Source organism: Agelaius phoeniceus, chromosome 6, assembly GCF_051311805.1.
Source record: "Agelaius phoeniceus isolate bAgePho1 chromosome 6, bAgePho1.hap1, whole genome shotgun sequence".
Taxonomy (NCBI): domain Eukaryota; kingdom Metazoa; phylum Chordata; class Aves; order Passeriformes; family Icteridae; genus Agelaius; species Agelaius phoeniceus.
The window spans coordinates 8,019,187-8,040,728 of NC_135270.1; the positions used below are offsets into that span (position 1 = coordinate 8,019,187).

At 35.8% G+C, this 21,542-nt stretch overlaps 1 protein-coding gene across 4 annotated transcripts in view; it reads left to right on the top strand.

Moving 5' to 3' along the window:
* ANO3 (anoctamin 3) overlaps positions 1-21,542 on the top strand; it is a 91,889-nt gene that overhangs the window by 21,374 nt on the left and 48,973 nt on the right. For 3 of the 4 annotated variants that reach the window (XM_077179571.1, XM_077179570.1, XM_054634876.2), the window contains exons 4-6: positions 5,700-5,836; positions 17,014-17,166; positions 18,848-18,948. In XM_077179571.1, the coding sequence (XP_077035686.1) occupies positions 5,700-5,836; positions 17,014-17,166; positions 18,848-18,948 (391 nt within the window). Of the gene's footprint in view, positions 1-4,721; positions 4,819-5,699; positions 5,837-17,013; positions 17,167-18,847; positions 18,949-21,542 lie in introns of those variants that run through there. The other variant, XM_077179572.1, reaches the window with a different exon arrangement.

Below are 21,542 nucleotides of genomic sequence, written 5' to 3' on the forward strand. Positions count from 1 at the left end.
AAGAGAAATAAGGGACAGTTAAAAGGTGCATGTGACAAAGTGGCCTGTATACCTTCAAAATACAGTTTGTTGGTCCTTAAGTATTGTGTTTATGTGGGTAAGAATTTGTCTCCAAGTCTAAAATTTTCAGTTTAATCCTGAGTCTGGATGTAGATGGGGAGGGGAAGTAAAAAATAAACCTGAAAAAGGAATATTGCAGCTTCAGCTTTGATCACCAGATAGGTTAAACCGATGCTTTTGTAGGTACTCTGGCAGTTTCATGGAGTTTGAAAAGAAGGCTGTTTAATGGGTATCATCATCTTAGTGAATATTTTCAAACTGCTCTCCTGAGAACATGAAAGAAAGTGGAATTAAGTGAATGTGGTGAATTTTTAATTAGGCAGTGTAGAAATGTAGGCCAAATGGCTTTCTCCTCTTCCTGAGTTGTTTGTAGACAAAATTTTCTTGAGTGAAGGAGATTAACAGGCATCAAATAAAGGACTTCAGTGGAAAGCTTCTCTTTTATTTCAGTTGGCTATAGCTGAGGCCATAAATCTGTCAGTCAAGCTTAGTTAATGATGTTAATTGATTTATGAAGTAAAAAGTCAATGTATTACACCTTTGTTAATTACACATAAATAAATGGGATAAATGGGATCAAGGACATTATGGATTTGTGTTATTTTTCCTCTGCCAGTTTTAGGTGGTAAGTAGTGTTTTTAGTTTGAGGAAGTGGTACATTCAATCCAAGTGATAATTGTTGAGCTTCTGTAACATACAACGTGAACTTTGAGGTTTCAGGCATAATGGAATACCCCTCTTTCTGACTCACTCAATCCCCTCCCACCTCTGGTGGGAGACACAGAAGGTGGAGATTACTGCGTTGAAATAAGAACAAAAGTAACACTCAGTAGCAAGTAAAACATCACAAACTAATTTATTCTTTTTTCAATTCTGTTTTTTTCCCCCTTAGATTAATTATGAGGATTTGTGCATAATAACTCATCTTTCTTAGCAGGACATGAAACCTTTCCTAGATAATTAACAATTTTGCTGTGACAGATACCTTGTATTCTGAATGTATCCTGAATCCGGTTAGTACAGAAGTTATATATAAAAACCAATGTATTTATATTCTATGCTGCAATACAGGGAAGTGACAAATGAAGAGCTGAACCAAAACTAACAATCCAAGAAAGAATCATAATAACTGCATGATAAAAACTACTTTTCAATGCTCAATTATAGAAGTGTTTGTAAGTCAATTTTGTGATGTTATGATAAATTGAAATGGGCATATATATATGTATAACCTGTGCAGTACATACAATGTTTATATAAAAAGAGGGACTGAAAGATAACAGAAGATATGATTCAAGGAAACCAGGTTCAGTTTCTGCTTCAACAGAAATGTGTTGTTTCCATTATGCCTTCTAGAATAATTTTATCCTAAGTTTGTGGTCAGTGCCTCCATAAATAAGGGTGTCAAATCTGTTATGTAGTGAGGTGACAGAAAAGCTGCATGAGAACAGTTTTTCCTGTACCCAGAGCTGTCCAGCTCCTATATTGGAGCTTGTTCATTCCTGGAGAGCTGGCAGTATGGATGTAGAAGTTATGTAATCTGTTCAGTGCTCGTGGGAACATAATAAGGATTAGTCTTTGGACTTAATATGCAGTCCAAAATATGGATGTGCTTTAGGCATTTAATCTGCCTCAAGCAGTTTTATGCACCATTTTAACTCATCTAAAGAGCAATAATATATGACTGGCTCCCTTTTAAAAAAATTAGAAATACTCTGTGTAACAGTTACCACAGTCTGAAAGTTCATAAGAAATTGTACATCGAGGAAAGTCTTTGTCTGTTGTGTGTAGGCACAGGGCGTGTCGTGATTGGAGTGGGGCTGTGGCTGATCCCAGATTGGTGCAGCTGTGCAGGACAGGTGAATGCTATTGAAGGTGAGGGGCCATGGAGTGCCCAGGGGTGCTGAGCAATCACACAGGGAGCAGAGGGCACACAGGGGCAGGGCATCAACAGGAGGGCATAAAAGGCTGGGCTGAAGAGCAACAAGCAGCAGATGCTTGAAGCCTTCATTGGTGTAAGTTGTGGCTCCAATGTTGTTCTGGTAGTTATGATGGTTTTTCATATCTAAATATACATACACAGGTAGGTGAAAACCTTTCTATGTTTTCTGTATAAGACCGTGTTCCAGGTGCACAGCAAAATAAAATAAGACCTAAATCCATCACAATGTCATTTATCTAGGTGTCTAGTGATGTTCTTCTCCATGCTTTTCCTAGGATTTAAATTAGGACAAAAGGGGATTATTTACTTGACCAATAATCTCTTTCTTACTAAAGCTTTGCAAAACCTATCCTTAAATGTGTAAAGGCTTAAAGGATTGAGTAGAGTTGTCGTATCAAAGTTTATGAAACAGAAACAATTTAGGAATGTTTATATTAGTTTTTCTTTCCATAACTATGCCACATTTCAATTGAAAAACATTTGCTACCAGACACTACTGTGTATATATAAAATATATCACTGGATTTCAGAGTACAGAGAAATCAGAACAACTGCTTTTTATTCCCTGTCATAAAATTGAAATGCAGTTTTGGCCCTTCAGAAAAGTCTGATAGTAAGAAAGATAGCCAAGCAGTTAAGAAGACCCAAAAAGAAAGATTCAAAATGTGGACTTAGCTATTTATCTCTAAACTAAATGCTTCTGCATTATTGTGTGAAGAATTTCCAGAAATGAAATTGTCTTAAATGTTTTATCATGTAAGTGACCTTATAGGGCAAATCTTACTGTCATGTGTTAAGTGTTGCCAAATTATATGTCAGGAAGCGTTGATTAATTTTTGTGATTGTTGGGGGTTAAGTTTCTTTCCTTTTGTTCCTTTTTACTTATAGAATTTTTTCCCATAAGTTGCTAGGACACATTAACAACTGAGTACTTAGGAAAACCAAAGAAGTGGCCAAGCCTCAGGGGAGGAAGGCATCTGGTTGCACTTGTCTTGTTCCAGAGTTTCTCTCTGAGGGGGGAGAGAGAGCAGGAGTTGGGCAGGTGAAGGACAAGGCTGGGGTGGCTGCAGGGGAGGGAATTGGCTGCTCCAGAGCCCAGCCCAGATCTGCTTCTGCTGCCCTGGGGTGAGCCTCTTGTGAGAACAGCCCCTGAACATGGTCTTTGAGATGTAAGACTTGGTAAAAGGATTCATGTTTAAATCTTTCTGCTGTTAGAAGGTGCTCTGGAGACTCACACAGAGAGGTCTTGTAAAGGTCATGCACGTTGTGTTTGTGTCAGTGAGACTCTTGCAGCTGTGTTGGGTCTGTGTGGGCAGTGGAGCTGCAGGGCTGGCTTCTCTGAGAAGCTGCTGGAAGCTTCCCCCGTGTCTGGTGGAGCCAATGGCAGCAGCTCCAGGGCAGACCTGCTGCTTGGCAAGGCTGAACTCATCAGTAGCTGTGGAAGTGCCTTTGGAGTAACAGATTTGAGAAGGGAGAAAAAATACATAAGGGCAACTTCAACTGGAACAGAGATTCTCTTGCAGCCTCTGGTGAGCACCGTGGTGAGGCTGTGACTCTGGAGCCTGTGGAGGTCCGTGGTCGAGCAGGGACCAGCAGCTTACAGCCTCAAGGGGCTTGTTCAAGTGCTAAATAATATTTCCCTTTTTACTGTATTAATAGCATTACGTAGTGGGAGAGTGCTTCTATGTATTAAGTAAGTCATCAACTGCTGAAAGATAGACTAGGAAGTATCTTTGAATTTTAGAATACATTTCTTTATAAATTTCTTTAATTTTAAGGGTTGTTATGGGTTTTTCTTTTGTTAAAAAAAATTTTGACTACATTTCAGGCAAAATAGGGGACGTCTCTAGGTGAAAGATTTTTTTACAAAAGAGAGATGCTGCAATTTGAAATATGTGTCCTTGAAAGCATAAAAATATTTAGCTGGTAAAGTGTGTTGAGCACAGAGGGAAATCTTATTCATAACTTCAAATTACTTCAATTTAAAAAGTTACAAAAGTTTTGCAAATGTTTTTTGGTTTTTAGTACTAGGTGTACTCATAATGTCTAATCCTCTAAAGCTTCCCTCATTGAAATAGACTTTTTAATATAACTATAGTCTTTCTTTCAGCTTAAATGACCTAGTTTAGGTTTCATAGGCCTGCCTCTTCATTTTACTGGCTCTTAAAATGAAGAGCTCAAACCTAGGCATAAGTCAAATATGCAGAGTTAAGTACTGTTTCCTACTTTATATACCTACCTGAAGCCTTCTTTTAACTACATTGATTTTTTGTTGAGCAGAGAGTAAGTTGTATATGAAGTTACATCATTGTTTAAAATAAATAAAACCCCTGAATCAGGCACATTGACAATTAAAATGAGCTGGTTTGTACATTAAGAAATCCCATCACAGATTTACCATGGTTAATATCAGTGTTAGAAATTATCAAGGGTACATTTTGTATAATCATTATGTAGTAACTTAATTGAGGAAAAAATGGTGCTCAGTAAATGTTCTGGTTTTTAATATTTTAATATGTGAAATGTTTAGGGTGCATGAGATAATTGTGGTTGTTTGTTTTTCCTAATTTCTTTAGTACTTAGCGTAGAGAATTTAACTGAATAACTTAATGAAAAACACTTAAATGTTTCAGATGAACATTTATGAATTTAAAATCCATGAAATTCAAGATTGTGGTTCCCACAGCAACCACAACTTTTTTCTTGGCTTCTATTTAGGGTTTTGAATTACTGAGCTGAATGCTGTTCCTAGTCCACCTGACTTTTCCCATGTTGATGTGAAAGCTGAGAGTGGGAACTTGACTCAGGATTTGTGGGTAAATTTTTTGTCTGACTATGTTTCTTTTTCCAATTTGTCCAAGATAAAATTGTGTGGCGATGATTATTCCATCTTTTTAATCTTTAATACATTTTTTCAAGAGTAGCCATTTTCCAACATTGATTAAAACTTTACAGTCCAGCACTGCATAGGGATTGCCCTTCATTTTACTACTTCTGGCTGTGTAGGGCAAGAATTGTCATGATTCTTTGATGGACAATATGGGTGATCTCTGAGGGAGGTCCTCAGTTTCCTGCAGCTCTCATATGGTACTCAGCTAAGTTTTCATAAAAACTTCATCTGAGCAATTAAAACCTAATCCAGTGAGAAAGTAAACATTTCCTCCATGAAGACTTCCTACCTCCTACCACCATCAGGTACACCTGTTAAAAAGTGTTCTGAGGGACTTACTGCAATTTCTGTGGAAATTTTCAAATGGAATATCTGCATGTGTGTGGGGGAACTGGGAATTTTAGTTGCTTGTTTAGATTTAAAACATGAGATGTTTTGGTCTGGTCTGCAGGCTGTGCCGCCTGTTTGGTGAAACATCCTGAGCCTCAGCAACTGTGAGTCAATCAGTTGAATATTCATATTACTTTGTTTGTGTTTTAGAACTACTGTAAAGGAAGTTATGGACTTTTTTATTTGAAGGCTAATAGAAAAACTATTTCTATCGACCTTCTACTAATAATAGCAGTCACTTCTAATTTAAGATGAACATTGTAACATTTCAAGTATAAAGCTTTAACAGGAAAATAAGTGCGTTATTAAAATGTGTACGCATAAAATGAATATTCAACTGTGGCTGTAATAATGCTGTTTGTTTCTATCCATTATAATCTAAAATGAGCCCATTGTTTTCTTCTGATTTTCCTTCAGATGTAGGCAAGGACAAAGATACATACACAGATGATTCAGAACATGGGAATTATGATGCTCGTACAGATCAGTCATTGCTTATTCAAAATAAGCTCACCAGGCAGAAAACAGAACCTCGAACTAAATCTTCTTTAAAGGTAATGGACACAAAATTCTATTAAATTGTATCAACTGTCAGAATGTGCTTAAATATTTTTAAAATGCAATTTCTAAAGCAGCACTTGTTGCAGACTAAGTAAATAGGCGTCTCATGGTAAGAAATTTAGGTGGCTCCCAAATGGTTGGAAATGATAAAACTTCTAAAATAATTTTAGTTAATGGTTTTAAATAACTTTTAATTAATTGTTTTAATTAATCATAAGCAGTGTGTTAAGTCTTAAATCACTTTTAGTTAGCATTTAGCAAAATTGTCATGAGCTGCTATTATGGGAACACAATTGCATAAAATTACTGAAATTAGTTTGTTAAAGAAAAATTACTTTTGTTAAACTGAACTTGATATGCTTCAATGAAGAAAGCCTGGGAGAAGAGAGATGTATTGTTGAAATTGGGTACAAGGTGTGCAAGATTTTTGGGTCACAAGGTCATTTTGCAGAAACCAGAACATAAAGAAGAGACTAAATCTGTGTGCTGGAGGAAGAAGATATTAAAAATATGGACTAATTAGGATGTTCCAAGAGAACTAAATAAGCAATTGAGGATAGAATATTAGTTAATGAAAGAGAATGATGCAATTTAGAACTGATGAACACAAATTTCTTTGTTTGCTAAAAATGTATAAATAGTTTAAAAAGTTTTGTACAAATTTTTATTTGGAGGCTGGAATTTTGCCTTGCTTGCTAACATTAAGAAGGCAGTGTTAGAGGATTTTATTCATCCTGATGATTTTGGAAGGTGTTAGTAACAATATTATCGTTTGAGTGACAGAATCAGTGAATGGAATTCTCTGTACTAAAATCAGGCAAAATTATATAAAATCAAAGATTCTTATGTGTTTTATTGACTCATCTAAGAGGTAGTAGCCTTCTTTCAATAAATTTGTATTGCACAGAATTTAGGATATAGGATTCTGAACATGGAGTGGAATTCATGTTATCTGGGAGACCTCAGAAATTCTGAGAGTGTAGAAGAAGTATGTTCATGTAGCAAATGGTTGGTCAAGAGTGATCTAGATAGAGTATAAGATCCTCCTTCTAAGCAGTATCAAAATGATATCTAGACCCATTGAATGAGAGCTAAAACTCACTTGTGTAGGTGAGTGTAGGAGCATTGTCAGGAACCTCAACTCAAGCACTGGAAAAGCCATCTCATCTTACCAGATAAATCTGGCATGCTATCTTGCTTAGTAATTGTATAATTATACTATTTATCACAATGTATTTTCTCCAGCAGTTAATCCACCGTAATGTCAAAGAATTATGATAGATTTTCTGTTCACAAAATGTATATTTTTTAGTCATACTTTCAACTAGGAGACCCTGAATTCTCCTTTCCGTTAAGCCTAACTGCTTGCATATATATGACAAATGACTTAACCTCAAGAAGTTCTGAATAATTTCTTCTTCACACTGTGGAAATAGTGAATTCTGCAGCACAGGGTTTTTTCACTGTAGGCATCCGTAATCCTGGGTTACAAATCTCTAGTAATGCTTGAATCACTGTAAGCTTCTCTGCTGCACTCACAGCACATGTGCTATTCTCTTCAGGAGACCGTGCCAGAGTTGTTTCATGGATGGTACTTGTGGCACTTTGTGATTTTGGCATTGAATGCATTCTTCACGAGTCCTACAACAGCTCTAGTGCTTGTCACACTCATCATCTTTACTGCAGTACTGCAGTATTCTGGAACACAGGTAGATGTGTCCTCTGAGGCTTCATTTCATAGGATGCTTTTAGAAAGATCTTTTATAGTAGTAGCTATGTAATAATTTTTAAAAAGGCTTACAGGAAATTGTATTTACAGAATGGAAATCTGTGACATGAAAATGAAACTTTGGAGATGATATATTGTATATATGTAAGTCATATAAGTGACCTTTACTGGTTACATTTTAATCTAAACTGTTACAATAAGAACTTCTTGTATCCAAAGATTTTTTTGTCTGTTTCTGCAAAACTAGCTGAACAAAGACAAATAATAATGGATGTTCTTGTTTGATTTCATTGATTAAATAGACAAAGCCTTTTATGTTAATTGTGGCTGAAAAGGCAGAAAAGCAATGTGGAGTCTGTAGACTTTAGATCCTGTTACTGAGCACTAAATAGTTTTAATAATAGGTAGGGCTACTGCCAAAACAATCTAGTAACAGATGCTGTACTGTCTGTCTAGTAACAGGGATTTCACAGCGCTAAAGCAAAATAGTGTTTTTTCTATTTCTATGTGAATTAGAAAATAATCACTAGTTGCATTTTTTCCAAGCCCTGCATTCAGGATGGTTATGAAGTTCATAGTCAGCAAGTAAGCTAACATTCTTTCAAAGTTTAAAGAGAAGTTTTATATTTGTATTAAGTTTAAACAAAAATACACTTTTTATGTTACAATCTTTGTATGTACCAATCTACTGAGCAAATTGGTTCAGAGTTTAAAAACAGTCTTCTCACAGTGTCTCTGGCTTTTAACTTTGACAATTCCTTTTATCACAACAACTACTCTGGAAACTTCCTTCTCCATTTAGAAGGACTGTTTCTGCAAATGAGGTGATTTGGTTTAATCCTAGCTGGGTTAAACCCAAAATTCAAAACACAGCCCTGTACCAGTTACTGTGAATAAAATAAACTCTATCCCAGTAAAAGCCACAACTGAAGCAACCAAGCAGTATTCTCCTTCCCTTTATCTTTGCCTGCTTCCACAGAAAAAAGGCAAGGGGAATTTAGATTAGTCTTAGAAAGGAATTTAGTCTTAGAAAGGTTTTGCCTTTGGATTTTTATAGAAGTCTTTGTGGCAATTATTTTAGAAAGCCTTAGGAAAATCTCTTCCCCAAATTGATATAAAGCTAGCAAAAGAAGGCTTCTAAGTCTTTCTGAGACTGCTAAAAATACAGAATACTGCAGTACAGCTTTACAGCTGGTAAGTACTCTCACATATTTGAAGTCTAAACTGATCTGTCACAATAAAAAAGTCTTCTCAGTCTGACCAGATAATGAGAATGAGAAACACTGCATTGATCAGGAGTACAAGAATAAAAGCACATTCTTCTTCTCTTCTTTTTAATGTTTCTAATTTTTGCTTGTTTTAGAAGGGTTGTTGTATTCTTGAGAGATTATGGGGAAAATTGCAAAAAAAATTGTTTGCAATTACTTCTTGGTGCCATTATCTTTCTCAGCAATGAGATGCCTGGATACTTTAGCAGTAGTGAACATGTGTTGCTGACATGATGAAAACCAATACACTTTTTTTTTTTTTCAGGAATTGTTTAGTTTTCAGCTTACATGCATGATAGCTCCATAAATCTGATTCTTGTTGTAACATTTTAAAGCTTTGAAAAATCAGAGAATTTTCTTAGAGCAACCAGATGCCAGTGTATTCGTCTACTGTTCTTGTTTGCATGATTATGATTTATAACTGATAGTTTCCTATAGTGTAGGTTGGTATATTTCAGAATCCACAGATTTCATACTGAAAAATTGTGAGTCGCTCAGACCCATGAAAAAGCTGTCATCATTATCCATCTCTGCCAACTTCTCATCACCAGCTGCTCTTGAAATTGCACAGAAAGTATCACTTTATGTGTGTGGTTCTGCCAAGGGGTCTCACAAGGAAAAATGAGGCCAAAAAGTGTCTGTTGAGCAAAAATTAGTAGTACCTGCTTTGCTAGGGAAATGTAGAAAATAAGAAGGTCCCTGGGTGGAAGGCTGATACTTGAAATGCTCTTGTTTCCTTAGGAAAGGGAAGCAGGATAAAACAGACTTTATCTTGAGTGGAAGGCAACGTTTTCCCAGAGAAGTGGCAAAATCAGTAGCAGCCAATTCTTTACCTACTGCTATTGCATGTATAGTAGCAAGATAGGAATATTTGAGAAATTGCTCTTCCATTTCCTTTCATTCACTACATCACTGTTACTCTCTTTGATCTTGTAAATATTTTATCTAGGTAATGCATTTTGCTGTCTGAGAAGGTAAAGAAATAATTTTTGGAACAAGGTTTGCATTATTATCACTGTGGATTCAGGAACTATGAAGACATGCTACCTATACAATAGCCTAATTGACTGCCTTTTTCTGGTAGTCCAAAAATGCACTCTAATAACACAGACGTGAATAAAGCCTAAAAGCAATGATAACAGATAAAATCATTATCCCAGAATGGAAGGATGTGGTAAGCTGCAGCAAAAGTTGACTTCATGCTTGTGCTTTTAGTGCTTGACTCTCATTTCCTGTGAGGAAAGAAAGAGAGAGATTAAAGAAAAAGAGCCAAAAAAAGCTCAGAAAATATTTCAGGAAATTTGGGGTAAGTAGCAAGTAATTTCAACTTATAGACAAAAATGTTTGAAAAGAAACATGTACAGAAGAATTTTCAGTGGTTATGTTAGTATGCTTCTTAAGACATCCCTATTAGACCTCAAGAGCAAATTAGAAGAGATTAAATATAAAAAAGCCTCCTCCTGTCTCCAAACATCCTCCATTACTGCTCCCTCATATGGTAATATTGAACAGACTTCCTTTAAAAATTTTGCATATCACTGAACCCACTCCTTTCCTGAAGTCAGATATGTTTTTCATAATATATACAAATGCATTTTTCATGCTTACTCTAGAAGTCTGAGTAGACTATAAATGGAAAAAAAAATCCTCTGTGAAGAAGCTAAAGTAATTGCTAAACTAGTAAATCCTAAAAGGTTAAACTGCATTTTAATTAGGAAGGTCAGATATTTCTGGAAGTCTTTGTCTCCACAGAAAAAAGCTTTGTTCTGCCCAGCAGTGTAATCTCACAGAAATGCAGTAGTGTGGGTAAATATGGCAGCCTGTCATGTTGTCTTTGATGCCCAGGGTAATTTGGATGTCTTTGCATATGCAAATATGTCCCAAATTTTCTTTCCTAGGTTATTTGCACAAGAACACTAAAGCAATATACATTTAAAATCATCAATCTGTTTTTGAAATCAAGTAATTGAAAGGACGATTCTAGTTAATCTGTTTATGGTTTATCCATTCCTACAAACACAAAAGTCTAACTTAGATGAAGTCTAACTTAGATGTGTGCTTAGAAAATTTCACATAAAGCACACCTTAGATTATTCTTAATCAGAGTATCTTTTTAGAATGTAAAAATGGGTCTTGTACTATTTAAAAACACTTCACAGCTAATTTCAAGTAACTTAAGAAGTCTAAAACTTATTGAAGTCCCAGCTTTGATTTTTAAACATCATGAAACAAAGGAAGCATTATTTAGGTATCCTAATGTTGTTCATGGGAATAAATCTACTGTAATTAGCATTAAAGATGTATTTATTTCCAGAAAATACTTAAGGTGTAAGATGAACCACAAGCTGTGGCTGTGGACACTCACCACTTAAATGGTGGCATCCTTTGGTGTGAGTATTACTGAAGATGTTAATGCCAAGATCATGGTAACAGTGTTTGGGAGAATCAGTAATCTAAACAAATGGGGTGGTTTTCGTTCATCAGCCAGTAATTTTTCAACCTATTAGCTTCTTATGAAGATGATCAATCCATCAATCAAGATCATCACTAAATTATATTGGAAGAAAGTTTTCTTTTATTAGAGAGAGCCATTCTTCTCAGAGATAGAACAGAAAAGCTGTTCATGAAGATTTTTCAGTTTCAGGTAATTGCCATGCTGAAGAAGTTAACAGATCAGACTTGACCTCTGTCAAAATTCCAGCCCTAGTTCTTCAAATTGTTTCCATGGCTGCTTTTTCTTACTTCATTATATAATAGCCCTGAATTAATCCCTTATTATCTCTGAAAGTTGTCTTAAAAGCATGAAGAGGCACAGAAAACTGCTTTTCCTTGACACACCTGGCAACTAGTGTGGTTTTGCATTTTAAGTGTCTTTCTGCTCTTCTTACTCTGTTCCTAGCTGATTTTCCTTACAAGTGTGTTTGAGAGTGTATATCTGTGCGTTTGAGAGTGTATATATGTACATATATACACACAAATACACATAAATATATGTAGATATATGACAATCCATACCAACCTTTTTGGGCTCTAAGATACCATATGAATGTATAAAACATCTTTTTTTTTTTTTGTGGTTTTTGCAAAAAACCAAATTTGTCCTGAATTCAGAGCAAGGAATAGCAAGCAGTTCTCCCAGAAATGAGCTGTGGACATCCTTATCAGAGATCTTGTGGGTTTTTAAAGATTATATGGGTTTGAGGGCTGCTGAATGTCACAGAAAGTTACTAAATACATAGAAATCTGAGCTGACACTGGCTGAACCCTGAGCAGGTGGTAGAGGGAAGTAATTAATTACATTTCTTAGTTATGTGCTCTCTCCTAGGCAGTACCTTTAATGTAGAAACAAATTAGAGCCTTTCATAGTGGTTTGAATTACTTGTATTTAGCTGTCGCACAGTTTAAGGTGCAACTATTTGAACAAGGGAATGGGAATTTTCTTAAAATCTATTAAAATGTAAACACCTATAGAGAATTTTCTCAGGTTTAAGCCTTGCTGTTATGTTAGTTTTGGGGAGAGTTGCCAGTGGTGGCCTGAAGGTGAAAAAGATGGTTACAACATATATGTTGTACCTATGTGTGGTTCTCATTAACCTCTAAATTCACCTAGGTAGAGTATATTATTCACTATCTTAAACTTTTTACCAGTATAAGGTAGAAAACAAAGAAAATAGACTACTAAATTAGGATACAGTGACTATATGAATCTAAAATTTGCTCCTGTTTTGAGAATGGTTTCAACTCACTCTTTAGAAATATTTGTTTCTGTGTATGGGGTGAAAAAATGATAAAAGTTTAATTTACAGATCAGACCAGTAGTGAGACATAAATGAAGTTGAAATAGTTACAATTACTGTGAATTTTGCTACTTAAATTAACTGGGTAGAGAAAGATCCAGTAAAGCAGATGTTCCCACTTTGTAAAAAGAGCATTTCTAATTAATTAGAATCTGGAAAATAGTTTATTGAAAAATCCCTCCATGTTGGCTAAATCCAAGGAAGTTCTTCTTATACATTTGAAGGGAAATATAAGTTATTTATTTTATAGCTTTGCTAAATATTTTCATTGTACTTTGACCTTTTATTTTTTTTTGATTGAGCCAAAACTCCTTTTTCTAGGCTAAATCGATGTGTTTTGCCTTGTATAAACTTCAGTTGAATATAGTGGCAGTATTTTGAATTTTACACTCTCAGACTTCAAAGCAGCATGTCATGTGATTTGTTATACTTACCACAAACTACTAAGCAACCAAAACTGTTGATATAATAAAACCAAGAAACTGCAGCAGATCTATGGTATCAAAGCCTCTGATGCAAGCCAGTGTATTATGATTCTGCATAATAGACAAGCTTGAGTAAAGTGGTGCCTCACAGTTGAAGTTCTCCTATTTAAAGACTTTGAAAGAACAAGGTTAAGTTAAATTGTTGAGTTTACTATCTGAACTATATTGCAGTAGTCTAAAAGGAGTTTTTCCAAACAAATGAGTTTTCATATGTGTGTAAATGTAAGAAAGCTTAACAGATAGATACTGTTTCAGAAAATCTGGAGGAGTTAGGTAATGGAAAGGATGAGAGAATTTTGATTAGTCCTTTTATACACATTTTTCAGGTGAAACAGGAAATCTTAATAGAATGGAGGAGAGTAAGGTTTTTGTACGCAATATTTCTTCTGATGCTTTTCTCCTTTTCTGATCCTTTTCTCTCTTTAAAAAGGTGAAAGAATAAATTAATGTAGTGGTCTAAACCAGCAGATAAATAATAAATGATCTGTCCTTGAATGCCCACTGTACTGACAGCTTGATTCCTTGTGCTAGATATAGATTATATACCCTGACTTATATGTTTAATTGAAATTACTGCTCCCTGTTGCCCTTTTGTGTTATGGAGCTCCTTCAGATCCACTGAAAAGACCCAACTAAATCATCCATACAAATCAACCATATAAATTCTTTTACTAGTACTTAATTAGTTAAGTAGTTATTATATTACTGCTAATATAGGTGGTCAACATTGCTTTGTGTGAATAGGACAAAAGTGAAACTAATGGTGCCAGTAGCATTAAAGTGAATCAGTCATGAAATCAGTGTAATATAGGCCAGGTTCACTGCATGAGTGTGGTAAGTGGCTTCACTATTGCACTTCTAAACCCCATGTGGGGGGTGTTCTCTGAAAGTGGTCTGGGATAAACTGGATAGGAGATTTCTTTCTACTGTCTTCACTGCTCATTATGTCTTTAACATTGACCCCAAATAATTCTGTTTGATGTTAATAAATACGAGCTCATATTTGGATACTGTCATTAATCTGAGAAACAAAGCATGTTTTTCTAAGAATGAAGAAAATCAGATGTTTCAGAAATGAGGAAAGAAAGACTAGAAATAATAATCCAAAGAAAGGCAGTAGAAGTGTATTACAAAAGGTGGGTGTAATTTGCAGCATGCCTGTAGGGAAATTGCATGAGCAGAAAATCTTTTAGAGAAGTTCCAGATCTCCCCTTTGGGGGAGTTTTGGCCAGGCTTTTTGTATCTTATTGTGCCTGCTTCATGAACCAGAGGAGATTCATTGTTCATGTCTTGAACCTGAAAAAGTTTGTGTTTTAAAAACTTGCATATTCAAACTTGCACTTTCGAACCTTCAGTCTGCTACCTCACCGTCAAACCTCTGAGTCTTATAGATTTAGATCATAAAATCTATCACATTATAAAAAATAATAAAAAACAATGGTTTTACTACTATTCCCATTCAGAATTCTTAGAAGGGGTGACAGACCCTATATTCACTAACACTAACAGTCTTGGTTGACACTCTTTACTACCTTAATTTGGACTTGCGTTATTATTTATCTAAATATGAAGAAAGATATTGAGGTGCTGGAGTGTGTTCTAAGAGGGATCCAGGGTGCAAGTCTTACATGGAGTGGTTGAGGCAGCTGGAGGTGTTAGTGTGGAGAAAAAAAAAATGAGAAAAGACTAGGTGTTACTGCTCTCTACAAGTACCTGAAAGGAGGTTTAGCCATGTGGGATTCAGCCTTTCAATAACAAGTGACAGGACAAGATAAAACATCCTCAAGTTAAATCAGGATGTGTTTAGATCTACTGTTAGGGCACATTTCTTTACTGGAAGGGTGGTCAAGCATTGGAACAGGCTGCACAGGGAAGTGCAATCACCATCCCTGAAGGTATTTGAAAGGTGTGTAATGTGACCCTTGGGGACATGGTGTAGTGCTGGGTTAATGGTTGGATTCAATGATCTTAGAGGTCTATGATTCTAAATTGAAGCTTAATGTACTTAAATAATGTTCCCAGGTGCACTCCTTTGTAATGGTAGATGGTCTGAGACAGACTGTGGTTGTTTTTTATTTTGGGAATTAAAAAAGCAAAGACAGAGAAAGAATCTTGTTAGAATGCTTTAGGTTTTGCAGACTGAGGACTTCTCAGAAGCACTAAATGTGTAGAAAGCTGGCAGTGAGAGACGTGGGTGTAGGAAAAACATTTCACATAGATACAAGTGAGCTGTTATCCAGTATTTATAATGCTGATATCATGCACTGATACATGGTTCTAGTTTTGAATAGAGAATGTCCCCGTTGGATATAACTGAGTATTATAAATTTCATATCTAAATAATCCAAATAGGATTAATTTCTAAGACCAGCATCATCCCATTTTTCAGAAGATGCAGCATTCATAAATGTTTGGACCCATTCATGATGGGTGTAATGGATACTTCTGGAAACTAACCTTCTTCTGGATGGTTCATGTTTAAATGAGCGCTGTATTCACCAGAGGATGATGATAGTTTCTCACTTTACCTTTTCAGATTTTAAAGTTTTCAGGACCAGGGGGTGCTGATCAGCAGCTGGCTGAATGTGTGTGCCCAATTGGCCAAGAAGGCCAATGGCACCTGGCCTGTATCAGAAATAGAGCAGGGTTGTGATTGTCCCTCTGCTCTCTGCATGGGTGAGGGCACACATTGAGTATTGCATCCAGTTCTGGGCCCCTCATTGCAAGAGAGACATTGAGGTGCTGGAGTGGGTCCAGAGAAGGGCAGTGGAGCTGGTGAGGGGGCCAGAGAGATGAAGTCTTACGAGGCACTCCTCGTAAGAGGAGTGGCACACCTCATAAGGTGGGGGTACAGGAGTTGTTCAGTCAGAAGAGGAGCTTTGGAGGAGTCCTCTTCTCTAAAGCTACCTGAAATGAGATTGTAGCAAGATGGGGATCAGCCTCTTCTACCAGCCAACAGGACAAGAGGAAATGGCCTCAAATGGCACCAGGAGACACTCAGATTGGGCACGAGGAGCAATTTTTTCACTGCAAGAATGGTTAAGCATTGGAAGAGGCTGCCCTGGGAGGTGGCAAGGTCACCATCTGTGGCAGTGTTCAAGACATGACTGGATGAGGCACTTAGTTCTATGATTTAGTTGTCACAAGGTGGTGTTTGGTTGGACTCAGCGATCTTGGAGGTCCATCCTAACCTAATGATTTTACTCATTCTGTAGTCCGTCACCAGCTGGTTTGGTCTCTGTTCTGAAGCATGCAAAGCACAGAATGCAAAAATAGCTCCTTAGCAGCAGCATGTAAAGCAGCGTTTTCCATACCAAGGTCAGGTAATTCCTTGTGTTTCAAAGCATGGTGGGAAGGAACTAGTCAAGACTGGAACATTGCTAATATGGCATTGAAAAAGCACTTCAACTAGACTGGCCATGCAAACATTCCAATCAATAGCATTCTTTTTTAATTTTTTAGATTTATTTCTGTCTTGGAGAAAATACAGGTATGTTTGTTTTATAAAATTTGCCCAGGTACAAAGCTGAGAAAATTTCTTTAATTGACTTCTTTATTTTTTCTTTTTAATTCCCAATTAAAAGTAGGGATAAATAAAAGTTCATATCAATACACGCCACTCAAGAATTTTAATGTTTTTGCATAGCTGAAATAACTGGAATATGGGCTCTGCAAAGCTATTTTATTTTGTTTTGTTCTAATTAATTTGAAATCTTAAGCAACTGATGCATATCACTTTTTTGTTCTTCTGAATTTGTTTCATATTCATCATCCTTTAGATATGTGGCTGTTTCCATGGTTTAGAAAGTGCTATGTTATATACAATTCATAATGGGGCTCTTCATCTTTATAGATGTCATATTTAGAGTATTTTTCTTTTATGTTTGCTAGAGTGACGCCATGGCATCATCAGGACTCTTCTTCAAAGATGGCAAAAAGCGCATTGACTACATCTTGGTCTACAAGAAATCAAGCCCACAGGTAGAAAAAAGAAGCACATTTGAGAAGAATTTGAGAGCAGAAGGGCTGATGTTAGAACGGGAGGTGAGTCCTGTAGCTTATGTGGCATAAAAAAGCCCCTTTATAATACTATCCTACTTTACTGAACTGATAAAAGATTCCAGATTACAAAAATACAAGCCTTTCCAGTCAGACTGTTCTCATCATCTGCTTAACTGTATTAAACTAATAAGAAGAATAGTTTGATAGTGTGTGTTTAAAATGATTTGGAGATACATACTTGTACACAGAAGTGTAGTGCAGTACAGGGGGAAAAGTTCCAGCTTCTCATGCTTGCAGAACAGAAGCAGCTTCAGTAACCCATGGTGTTGCTTTAATATATAACCTCTCAGTCTTTCAGCAGAATGCCTGATGTTAAATGTCTCACTGTTTCTCAAGGGGTTAAGGTTGTCACTATTCTAGTTCATCTGTGGCTAGTAATAGTAGTATTAATAAAAAATGAAAGAAAATGGAGCCAGGGAAATATTGCCCTGGATTTTTGCTGTCTCATGAATGACCTGCAGAATGGGTATATATTTAGTCTATTCTGATGTAAGCTCCTATTGTTCATGTGTCTTTCATCTTGATTTTTCATCTCAGTAGAATTGTAATGCATGTTGAGTTTAAGCCATGAGCTTGCAAGATATAGCTCACAATATAGCATGTTGAATATTCATAAATAGCTAACCTGATTAAAATTTGGATTTAAGGCTTTTAAGAATTGTTACAGTATGGTAGTAAAAATATCTAGTTTTGTTCCAATTTAAACAAATAGTAAAATCTTAGCTTTTGTCAGTTCAGAATTACTGACATTCAGAAACAAATGGTTTTATAAGATCTGAAATATTTTGTTTTCCACAAGTATTGTATTTTATCCACATCTTTGGTGAAAGTAAAATATTTGAGGCGGTAGTATGGAACTGTGATATGATTTATGGAATGGGTAGGTAAAATTGGAAACATCTTAAGTTTAACTGCATGTTCTTTTACCTTTACTTACCAAACCTTGCAAAGTCAGGCTTTTGGAGGCTTTAATCAGACTTAACTCAATATATATATAACTCAATATAAAATCTCAAGCAAATACATCTGGGAAGAGGGTGGGGAACTGAAGTGTTCACAAGAGAAGGTGAATATAGAAATCTGTAAGGCTGAAACTCTTTTTTTAAGTATAAATAAATTAGTGATGAAAAACTGTGTAGAGTACACATTGTAATTTGAACAAAAAACCATCCCAGTTCATACACATTTGAAAATTCCCAGCAGGTAACTCAATTACTGAACCATTCCCTTGAGTTACCATTTTGGCAACCTGGAGCCTTCTCTCATCTGTTCTCATGTCTCTAGCAGCTGACCACAGTTCTCCTTTAATGGGAGACACACAGAATGGCCTTCAATCTGCTTGACTAAGGTGATTTTTTTGAGATTTAAAATTAATTCCATGTAAAATTTATTCCATGTAAAAAGGTGTTGCATAAAGTCTTATGTTCATGACCACAGACCTTTCCCTACAGATGCCTTTTGTCCCCCTTGTCTACACATACTACAGAGTTTGTAAGGGAAAAAGATTACTGATTTTCCTTTGTCTTGAAGAGCACTTATTTTCAGATTTGCATGCCCAATTCAGGCCTTAAATCAGAATTTGACCCTGAAGAATGCTTCTGGAAGGGTGGTTGCTGTAGGTTTAAATTATTAATATGTGTTTGCATATTACTGCTCTTTACAGCCAGCTGTTACCAACAGTGATATCATGTTTGTTAAAATTCACTGTCCGTGGGAGACATTGTGCAAATATGCAGAAAGAATGAACATCAGGATGCCTTTCAGGTATTGTGGAAACTATTTTAAGAAACCTATGATTTAGTGCTTAATATTGAAAGTTCATCACTTACTGAAGTCTAAAAGTGCAACCTTTACTGCTCTGTACCAGGTGTGCTCATATTTATTTTAGTGATGTGATAGGGAGAGAGGAGAAACAAATAATAAGTGCTGTTCTTTCCTCCTTTTTACATGTATACTATGTGTTATTTGTTTTCAAACTTGCCTTTTACATCAGATTGAGCATATGTCTTTTAGAAAACAGTAGTTCACGCATTGTTTTGGATGTTCTTGGCAGAGTTTCAGAAATTCTCCATCTGAGCTTGAGTGTCCTCCATGATTTTAGGGTTTTTTTTGGAGTCTTACTGAAAGGCAGGTGAAATGACAGAAAATGTCTTCCATGTCTCCAATATAACACATATTGTCACAATTTGAGTAAAATGAGGTCCAGTAGCTTTCTTTAGTCCTGAACTGACTTCCTTGTCTGAATGCAAAACAAGTTTCTATCAGATTAATATTTGTTATTAATTTGTGGGACAGGTTAATATTTTCTGCAACAATACCTAAGTCTTTAAAGGAGAAAATGTGCCTTTTCAAATTGATTAACAATGCTCTTAGAGAAGAGCATATCCTGTGCATGAGTTCAAGTGGTAACTAGGTGCTAAAGTTGTGTGACCCATGGAAAATGTCCTTGCAGCACTCCTTTCCCACTCAAACTGCCAAGTGCTCAGTCTTTTATGCTATGGGGCTGTGGTCTCCTGCATTGGTCCTAAGACAGAAACAGTGATTGTGAATCATCATTGCTCAAATCTTGCTCCACATACTCAGTTCTGTAGTGAGTTTTCACATCATCCCATTAAGCCTTCAAAGGCCTTTCCATAAAAAATGTTTTCTGTAATAGTCATCTTCCATATGTTTAAAAATATTATTATAGTGCTATTTGAGTTTACCTAGTTCAAAAAATACTTGCCAGTATATTAAATATAGAAGTGTTTATCTAAGGGTATACACACATAAATAATCAAAATTGCAATTAAAAATTATATTTTCCTCCTCTTGATACCTTACTTCATAAAATTGTGTTTTAGCAATGGTTTGAATTCTTCATAATTTTAGTTATTTCATAGATCTATAGTGCTCTCAGGACAAAAAAGGCTGGCTTTTGCAGTCCTGATTTATTTGGAAGGCATTCTAAGTCATGTTTGTTTTTTATATTATTAAATGCCATGTAAATATATTCTCTTAGTGTTTCCCCCAAAGTGTCTTTATTGCTGGACTGTTGCTTTGGCTTCTTGTTATCTAATTCATAACAATCTATTTCAAAACCAAAAGTAGATGAAATACTAAATTTTTCAATTTCATCTTTTTGGTAGTTTTGTTGTACAATGAAGTACATTTATTAGGGAAGAAATTTTTCCACCTCTACCTCCATAATAGAACTGTGAGAAATAGTAAATTGGTCAACATTTCAGTTATCTTTAAAAAGATTTTAATAGGAATTTAAATGAAATTGCAGTCTAGAACTTGTGTGACTATTTTAGTATATTTCTTGAATTTCTGTACCTTTTAAAATAGAAAACTCAACACAATTCTGTTGCAAACACAAGCTGGATGTAGCAGAATTGAGGAATGGTCTGCCCTGCTTTGCCAGCAGCCTTTCTAAAGTGTCCCTACAGGAGATGGGCAGTTTTTCATGATACCTTCCTTCTCTCTTTTTAGAAGGCTGTGCTTTAGAAACTTGCTGAGACAGAGTTCAAGTCTTCATCTTTGTTCACATTTGCCCAGATAGCTTTTTCACGGATGCAGAAATATAAACCTGCACTCCTGTAACAACATCCTGTGACCGCACATTTTTTAATTTTATTACATATTCTGTTAGGAACAATTGTTTGAAGTGTTGAACTTGCCTTTTTTAATGAAATGTTTCCTACCTGGATGGTGTATGTTGTTTTCCTGAGGTAACCATTCAATGGACAAAGGAACCTCAAATGCTGCAGTTCTCCCACAATTAGTGATTACTAAGTGAACTAGAGCATCTTCCTCCCAAAAAGTTTTAGGTCATCCTTAGGTAGATTTAAGTAGGCCTAAGGGGAAAAGAGAGTTGGAGTTGATGATCTTTGTGCATCCCTTCTTACTTGAGATATTCTGTAATTCTGAAAAGCAAGTTATTTCTCATTGGCTTTATCTGTTTCATCAGTGGTTTCTGACTGGTTCTAGTACAAAGTTAAAGATGACAGATAACCTTCCCTGCAGTACTCTAGTGCAGTATACCTGTTTGCTCTTGCACAGTCTTGCAAAATTTTGACTTTTAGTTATGGTCACTTAAATATACCATATGTCAATATCATATATGAATAACACATGAAGAATTCAATTCAAACTTTTTCATTTCATTTTGCTCAATCCAGGAATCTAAACAAAATCAACACAATCAAGAATTATTATCACACAGGGTACTTCTCTCTGTTTCTGAAAAGTAAAAATACTTTGGAGATTCACCCATACCCCAGAGCTGTTTTAGCATGGCATTATACCAAAATGTGCTGGCAGATATATAATATGTATCATATATGTAATATAGATGGAATCTCAGTGTCTCAATT